Here is an 8,129-nt window from a genome sequence, read left to right as displayed (position 1 = left end):
TAAGCTTTATTAAAAAGGAAAGTTTGACGCCTACTCTTAAAAGTGGAGAGGGTGTCTGCCTCCTGGACCCTGACTACTTAAAGGCTCTTTGCCGCTGCTGTGAACACAAACAACAAACAACAAACACACATGTACAGAAAGTTAAGAATCATAAACTTTATTATCAGCTGTTTGATAATCAGTATAAAATCATTCTAAAATATTTACACATATTGGCACAAATCCAGTCATTTGACTCTTTGTACGAGTCAGCATCAGTTTAACTTCTAGTGTGATTGGAAGAGAAATAAAACACCTTCAGTTTAAAGGCAGTAAAACGCTACAGGGTCAGTTTTAAAAGTCGTAGAGTAAAAGGCAGCTTTAACAAAGTCTGTAGATGAAGGAGGAACTAGTGCAGACATCCTGAGTCGCTGGTATCTCTCTCTTTTCTTGTTCGGTCAACCACAAGAAAGAAAACATGAAGATCCTGCCTCAATGTAGGACAGACGTGGTCTTCAGATGTTTGTGGGAAACGCTAGATCTGGGTCGTCTGTGATGCCACCTGACCCCAGTGTTTCTGTCATCTTGTAGAAGTGTCCTCACTTGATCCAATCAAACAGGAGAAGGAGATGAGATTGGTTTGAATTGCGTTACTGATTCGTCTGGAGGAACGTGATTGGCTATCGGAGGCTGACTCTGAGCAGGAAGGTTCGGATCTCCATCGGCTTCAGCGTCACCTCCCACGGCGAGGGGTCTTCGAAGGTCTTCAGGAGAGGCCTCTCACCTGAAGACAAAACAGGTAAACATCAGAAAGTGAAAGACGGAGACATCAGTAATCTAAACTCAGTCAGTGGATCAGCCGTCTGAGGAAACGAGTCCTGACGAGCCGTAAAACACCCCTCAGTTTACGAGGAAATCTGTGAGCCATAAAAGTGCATTTATGACTCATTATATTCCACTGACTGCTTGATTAGTCCCTGCAGGGGAATAGTCTTTAAAGTGGAGTTGTCTGTAATGGAGCGGTGATTAGCATGCTGGAAGAATTAAAAAAGCATCTGTGGGTTTCTGTGTTCACCCTCGTCTTCTCCGTCTATATTTCAAACTGAACCAGGACAGCTGAGAGCTCGAGCGCTGACTCACCAGCAGCTGATCCCAACCAGACACCAGGTCTGGGGTTCATGTTTGGTTTCAGAGCACAGACTCTCTTCTGGTCTCTTTTTCTCTGCTAACAGGAGGCTAAGCTAAAGGGTTAACACCTGCTCTGTTAGCTTCCTGTGCTAAGTTTGTGAGCTAGCTTGTGTTTGTAGTCCTTTGCGCTACTTCTCCTCATTAGAATCATCTATTGTGGACTCCATGAGCTTAAATGGCAATTTTAGCTATAAGACATCTTGTCCAATAAACTCACTGACTAATGATGGTTAACTTTTTTAATTTTCTATGCAAGTGAAGGCCTCAGCAGACCAAACTCAGAGTTTCTTGACTGTTTCACTCTTCAGGAACATGTGGTGTTAAATACGATGTAGCTTATAACATAGCTTTCTCTAGGAAGAGGATTAGGGTCACTGAAAGACATCTTTTTAAAGGTTAGGCCAATATAAATAATATTTTTTTTCCTGACATTTTCTTTTAATAAACTGGGTAAAAAGTCAGAATTTTAGAATTCTTAGATCAAAGTAAGAACTTTGGAATTCTGAGATCAAAGTCAGAATTTTAGAATTCTTAGATCAAAGTAAGAACTTTGGATTTCTGGGATCAAAGTCAGAACTCTGGAATTCTGAGATCAAAGTCAGAATTCTAGAATTCTCAGACAAGTCAGAATTCTGACATCAAATTCTAGAATTCTTAGATGAAAGTAAGAACTCTGGTATTCTGAGATCAAAATCAGTATTCAGGGATCAAAGTCAGAATTCAGGGATCAAAGTCAGTATTCTGACATCAAATTCTAGAATTTTGATATCAAAGTAAGAACTCTGGAATTCTAGGATCAAAGTCAGAATTCTAGAATTTTGAGATCAAAGTCAGATTTCTGGAATTCAGGGATCAAAGTCAGTATTCTGACATCAAATTCTAGAATTCTTAGATGAAAGTAAGAACTCTGGAATTCTGAGATCAAGTCAGAATTTTGAGATTAAAGTCAGAGTTCTAGAATTTTGAGATGAAAGTAAGATCGAAGTAAGAACTCTGGTATTCTGAGATCAAAGTCAGAATTCTAGAATTTTGAGATCAAAGTCAGATTTCTGGAATTCTGGGATCAAGTCAGTATTCTGACATCGAAGTAAGAATTCTTGAATTTTGAGATCAAAGCTTAAATTCTAAGGCTTAAGTCAGAATTAAAAAAAAAGTGTTTCTTTTTTTTTTACTGGCCTAATCTCCATAAAATGTATCCAGTGTCCCTCACCCTCATCTGTATTTCACCTCTCTTGACTTTAAATGTCATTTAATCATCATTCATTAAACTGTAATGTAGCGCTGGTTATGGATTAGAATCTCTCTGTACTTTATCTGTTATCCAAAAATCATTAGTTACAATTCAGACACCAAAACAACACTTAACATTTAAAGTGTATTATGTAAAATAAATACTATTGAACTTAAAGATTATTTATGACAGAAACCGTCTAAAATGGACAAGGTTTGATATTTATTTGGTATTTGTCTATCTGATCTTAAGTTAAGTTAAAACAGCTGACATGGTTGTCTGGTTGGATTCAGGCTTCTGTACTTGAAAACATTTTAATCTGCACTAAACCAGAGTATTGATGATGGATACCTAACCCTGATCTAATATCAGTTTAAACCTAAACCTGGATCGAGTCCACGTTACCTCTTACTCAGAGACTCATTATGTGTTCCTCTGGCCCTGAACGACTGCTAAGATCTTAAAAACTACCGTAGTGAGGATCAGTCTCGTACCTGACTGAGGCGTCCAGGAGAAACGTCTCATCTCATCTTTCCACTGATTGGCCGAGAGGTTCAGTTCAGACACGCCCAAAACTTCCAGAGTGGAAAACAGCTTCTGCAGGGACAGAGAGCAAGACAATTTTAAACAATCAGACTCAGAGTAAACTATATGAGTCTATATCAGTGGGTGGTGGTAGTGGATTGGACTCCCAAGAGCGAGACGAGACACCCCAGGTTCACGTTGGAGGTCCTGCTCACTCTCCTGGATGACCTACAGTCCTCTAACTCCTGCCTCAGTCTCTCTTGTGTGAGTAAGTGTAAGGTGTGTGTTTGAGTCACTGACCTGCAGGTTGACGGTGACCGACTCAGAGTTCACTTTGCTCTCCCAGCTCTGGAACTGATGCTCCAGTCTCAGCAGGACCGAGTCTTTGTCCCACTGAGTCAGTGTGAGCAGGTGGACAGCAGGGGGCAGCGCAGCCTGGAGACCTGAGAACTACAGACACACAGGAGGATCATCAAAGTTGCTGTGACTTCGTATAAACATGTGAAAGTTTGAGATCTCCTCCTCCTCCTCCTCCTCACTCACCTCCAGTTTAGTGTTCGGGTGCAGATCTCCGTCAGTGAACGTCAGCAGCGGCTGCAGTACCACCTCCTCGGCCAGGGGGCGGTGTGCATCGGCGGCTCTGGGAGGGGGGTCGAGGGAGAGCAGGAGACGACCTCGGACCACCAGACCCTTGGGGAAGATGTCAGAGGTCTCGTTGAGAGGCTCGCCGACACCGCGGACGTCGTCGTACAGGAGGCGACGGTGGAGCTGAGGGAGGAGAGGACGGAGGAGGTGTGATCAAATAAATTAAACTTGATTACAAAATATTAATTTTACTATTCAGCCATGTGTGTGTTTGTGTGTGTGTGTGTCTCACCATGATCTCCAGGGAGCCGTTCTGGATGCTTCCTCCTCCCTGAGAGCGATCTGTCACCACAGTGAGCTGGTCCGTATCATCCTAAAGTCACACACACACACATGAGGAGCTTACTCAGACTGTGTCCTCATGATAAAGTGGTTTAAATCTCCTTGAATGAATCCAGAAAAAGCCTCAAACAAACCTTGATGAAGGCTCGGGAGTTGATGGGGTAGTAGTTTCCAGCGATGGGCTCGGACTGCTTCAGGTTCCAGGTCGGACGGAAATCTTTCCTGGAGGACAAAACAGGAAACAGATATCTGAGAGGATCCTGTACAACACTCACAAAGCTCAATTTTAACTTGCAACCTCCCTTCAAATCTTCTCCTCCCTCACATCTTATCAAATGTAAGGATTTGATGTTTTTTAAGCGTTCATACTTCCTCTGCAGCATCTCTCTGCCGTTAGAGTCCGTGTAGAAATACTCAGAGGTCTGGATGTCGGTGTCGAGGCGAGTGATCACCTCCTTCCCCAGGTTGTCACTAAAGGGAAAGAGAGGGAGAGAGAGATGAAGAGATGCATGTGCAGAAAGAGTCTTTATGAAGTGTGATATTCAGACGTACTCGATGGGCAGAGGTCCGATGGTCCACTCCAGCTCCAGAGCTCGGCTGTCGCTGTAGAGACGAACCACCTGAGACACCCAGGGAGAGAACCACTGCCTCACCTCCTGAACCATGGGAGTCTGGAGGAAGGAGAGAGGAGAAATGATAAGGGTGAAAGCTTCTGTCTGAGATGAGGAAGTCTTAACTCAACTCTTATTTATATAGTAGCGTTCATATATTAGAGCATGCTTAACAAAGGAACAGAGAGACAGAAAACAACAGCTGAAGGTTAAAGTGGAGGGGAAAGTGAGAGAAATTACTTAAAAAATGTAATTGTGATGATCAAATCAATAAAATCAGACAAAAAAAATGAAATGATTAGAATTAAATGTATTAAAAAAAAATCTGAGAAATACCATAAAAAAAAAATCAGAAAATAAAATAAAATCAGAAAATATCATTAAAAAAAATGAAATTATTAGAATAAAATCTATTTAAAAAAATCAGATAAATACCAGAAAAATAAACTAAAATATTTTTTTTTTAATTAAATCATAAAATATCATTAAATAAAATGAAATTATTAGAATAAAATCTATTTAAAAAATCAGATAAATACCAGAAAAATAAACTAAAATTAAAAAATTGAAATAAAATCAGAAAATATCATAAAATAAAATAAAATTATTAGAATTAAATCTATTTAAGAAATCAGATAACCAGAAAAATAAAATTGAATCAGAAAAATAAAATAAAATAAAATAAGTACAATAAAATCAATAAAATAAAATCAGATAAATATCAGAAAAATTTAATTAAAATCAGAAGAATATCAGAAAAATAAAATAAAACAAGTACAATAAAATAAATACATTTAAATCAGATAAATATCAAAAATAAATTAATAAGAAATAAAAATATAAATAAAATAAGATAGAATAAAAATCTACACCTAAATAAAATCATAAAAATATCAAAAAAATCAAAAGAGTTACGGTAGAATCATTCAAATAAAATAATTACAATAAAATCTATAACATAAAATAACATAGAATAAAATAAAATCAATAAAAATGATGCTAAAAGAGTGGTCAGAAAGGTAATAATGCAGTCCAGGGCTAAAAGGAAATGACTCCAAGGTAAGTAAAAGTTAAGTCTTAAGTTTACTATTTAAAACACCCAGGTGACAGGAAGGTGAAAAGTCTCAGAATGAAAGAATGAAAACTCTGATGTTACCAGAATGCTCTCTGTCCGCGCCGTCCTGCTGATGATGAAAGGTGTGGAGGAGTTGGGTCTGAAGATGTAAGCGCCTGAAGGCTGATTGCTTTCGGAGTTGTTCCCGTCACTGGCGTTGTACCTGAAACACACACCAACATTAAAACCTGACATTAAGGAGGAGAAGTCTGCAGTTTACAGTGAAACTGAGACCTAACAGTGATCTGTAGGAGAGTGTGTGTTTGAGACTCTCACCAGTAGAAGTTCTGAGTCAGTGCGATGCTCTGTTGGGTCTCCAGGTTGGTGAGGCTGCTCAAGAGGCCGGTCTCTGGGTCAAAGGACGCTCTTAAGTACTGGAGAACAGAATCATGAAAACAGAGTCAGAGAGGCTTTAAAAAAACACACACACACACACACACACGAAGCAGGAGTTTCTGAGACCTTGTTCCGGATGGCCGCGGGCGTGTACTGCTGTGAGCGGGCAGGTGGAGGCCCGTCAGCAACCAGGGACACAGAGTAGGTGGTGAAGCCCAGAGGAGGAGCCTGGACCTGGAACACCAGCTCGTTGACGGCGAAGCCTCTGTTTCTCCTCACGTCCCGCGTGGCTTCAGAGACCTCAACAACCTGGAGCGTGGACGCAGAGATGGTAGAGGGTTAGTTTATGTGCATTCATTGACTAAAATCAGACTTTTGTTTTCTTGTCATTGTTTTTATTCCAATGAAGCCCGAGGATAACAAGATATTTAAACCCAGGCATCATTTTCTCCAGGTATTTCTTTAAGCTTTTGAACACTTAAGGTTGTTTGTAACTTCTCATAATGCTTTTCTACGGATGAAAGAAACACCATTAATTCTCTGTATGGTGCTAAACCAAAATATGCAGATTAATCCTTTATTTAAGAGTAGAATAGGACGTCAAACTCATCCAGGAGAAAGCACTAAAGCTTTGAGGTCTATGCATATGGTCTGACAGTGCAGTTCGCCCTCTTGTGGCCAAACTGAGTACTGCAGCAACAACAAAACATAAGCTGAATACTTTTTCCTGACCCTACAGATTTAAAAACATTTAAAAAGGCCCTAAAGATTTTTGTAATAATACTTTTATTCACTTGTTTTAAAGTCACATTATTATTACTACCATTATTATTTTTTTGTAAACATCCAATAATATTGTAACACAAAATGCTGCTCATAAAAATAATAGTGGTTTTAATAAATTAGAATAAATTAAAGATACAAGAAAACCCGCCACAATCCATATGCAAGGTTAAGAAGATGATAAATACATCAATAAAAATATTAATAATCATAAAATAAAAAAGGTGCTGAGAAACACCGTCATGATATCTTAATGAGGAAACACTGGAGGTACATTAAGATGTTAAAACTCAAGACAGGAAATGAATAAACTCACCAAAATAAAATAAATTGATAAGATAATTAAACACTAAAGTATCAAACCAGTAAAAGAAAATAAAGAATTAGAATTCTGAGAGGTAATCTGTAAAAATCACTGGAATAAGAGGATAAAATCTAATTAATAACTAAATAAATAATGAAATAATCCACTCAAATTAATAAATTAATACAAATTAAAAAAATAACTGAATAAATAATATATATGTGTCTATAATCATTTAAATAAGACAGTATATGACTTAAAATGGATTAAAATCTAAACTAGATTATAAGTAAATAAAGTGAGATAGAAGACAAAGTTAAAAGATGATATTTTAAATATTAAGCTGATCATTTTAATAATTCTGTAGTGATGTCTGCATCACGTCTGATCTCTCACACTCACCTCAGAGTTCACAAACTTCCCGTTAGCATCTGATACGGCGTACGATGATCCGTTCACCGGCAGCCTGACCGGCCATGTGACGGGGCGAGCGAGAGGGTTGTACACATTGACTGAGAACTGAGAGAGAGAGAGAGAGAGAGAGAGAGAGAGAGAGAGAGAGAGAGAGAGAGAGAGAGAGAGAGAGAGAGAGAGAGAGAGAGAGAGAGAGAGAGAGAGAAAGAGAGAGAGAAAGAGAAAGAGAGAGAGAGAGAGAGAGAGAGAGAGAGAAAGAGAGAGAGAGACAGAAAGAGAGAGAGAAAGAGAGAAAGAGAGAAAGAGAAAGAGAGAGAAATAGAGAGAGAGACAGAAAGAGAGAGAGAAAGAGAGAAAGATAAATGAGAGAGAGAGAGAGAGAGAGAGAAAGAGGAAGAGAAAGAGAGAGAGAAAGAGAGAGAGAGAGAGAGATAGAGAGAAAGAGAGAGAGAGAGAGAGAAAGAGAGAGATAGAGAGATAGAGAGAAAGAGAGAGAGAGAGAGAGAGAGAGAGAGAAAGAGAGAGAGAGACAGAAAGAGAGAGAGAAAGAGAGAAAGAGAAAGAGAGAGAGAGAGAGAGAAAGAGAGACAGAAAGAGGAGAAGAGCAGAGAGAAGAGAAAGAGAAGAGAAGAGAGAGGGAGGAGACAGACAGAAAGAGAGAGAGAAGAGCGAAAGAGAAAGAGAGGGAGAGAGAGAGAGAAGAGGGAGATGAGAAAG

General features: G+C 39.0%; 1 protein-coding gene across 1 annotated transcript; it reads right to left on the bottom strand.

Moving 5' to 3' along the window:
- Positions 1-136: 136 nt before the first annotated feature.
- Positions 137-7,553, bottom strand: man2b1 (mannosidase, alpha, class 2B, member 1; the record flags this gene model as incomplete). The annotated part of the gene is made up of 12 exons (XM_034688803.1): positions 137-763; positions 2,893-2,995; positions 3,224-3,373; positions 3,467-3,691; positions 3,801-3,881; positions 3,985-4,072; positions 4,220-4,321; positions 4,403-4,521; positions 5,618-5,738; positions 5,852-5,949; positions 6,038-6,220; positions 7,401-7,553. Coding segments are annotated over 12 exons (1,527 nt in total), but the record flags the coding sequence as incomplete, so codon positions are not given.
- Between the last annotated feature and the right edge of the window lie 576 nt (positions 7,554-8,129).

The sequence above is a fragment of the Notolabrus celidotus genome, chromosome 7, assembly GCF_009762535.1.
Source record: "Notolabrus celidotus isolate fNotCel1 chromosome 7, fNotCel1.pri, whole genome shotgun sequence".
Lineage (NCBI taxonomy): Eukaryota > Metazoa > Chordata > Actinopteri > Labriformes > Labridae > Notolabrus > Notolabrus celidotus.
The sequence above is the reverse complement of the archived record's forward strand: the minus strand, read 5'-3'. Positions and strand labels throughout refer to the sequence as shown.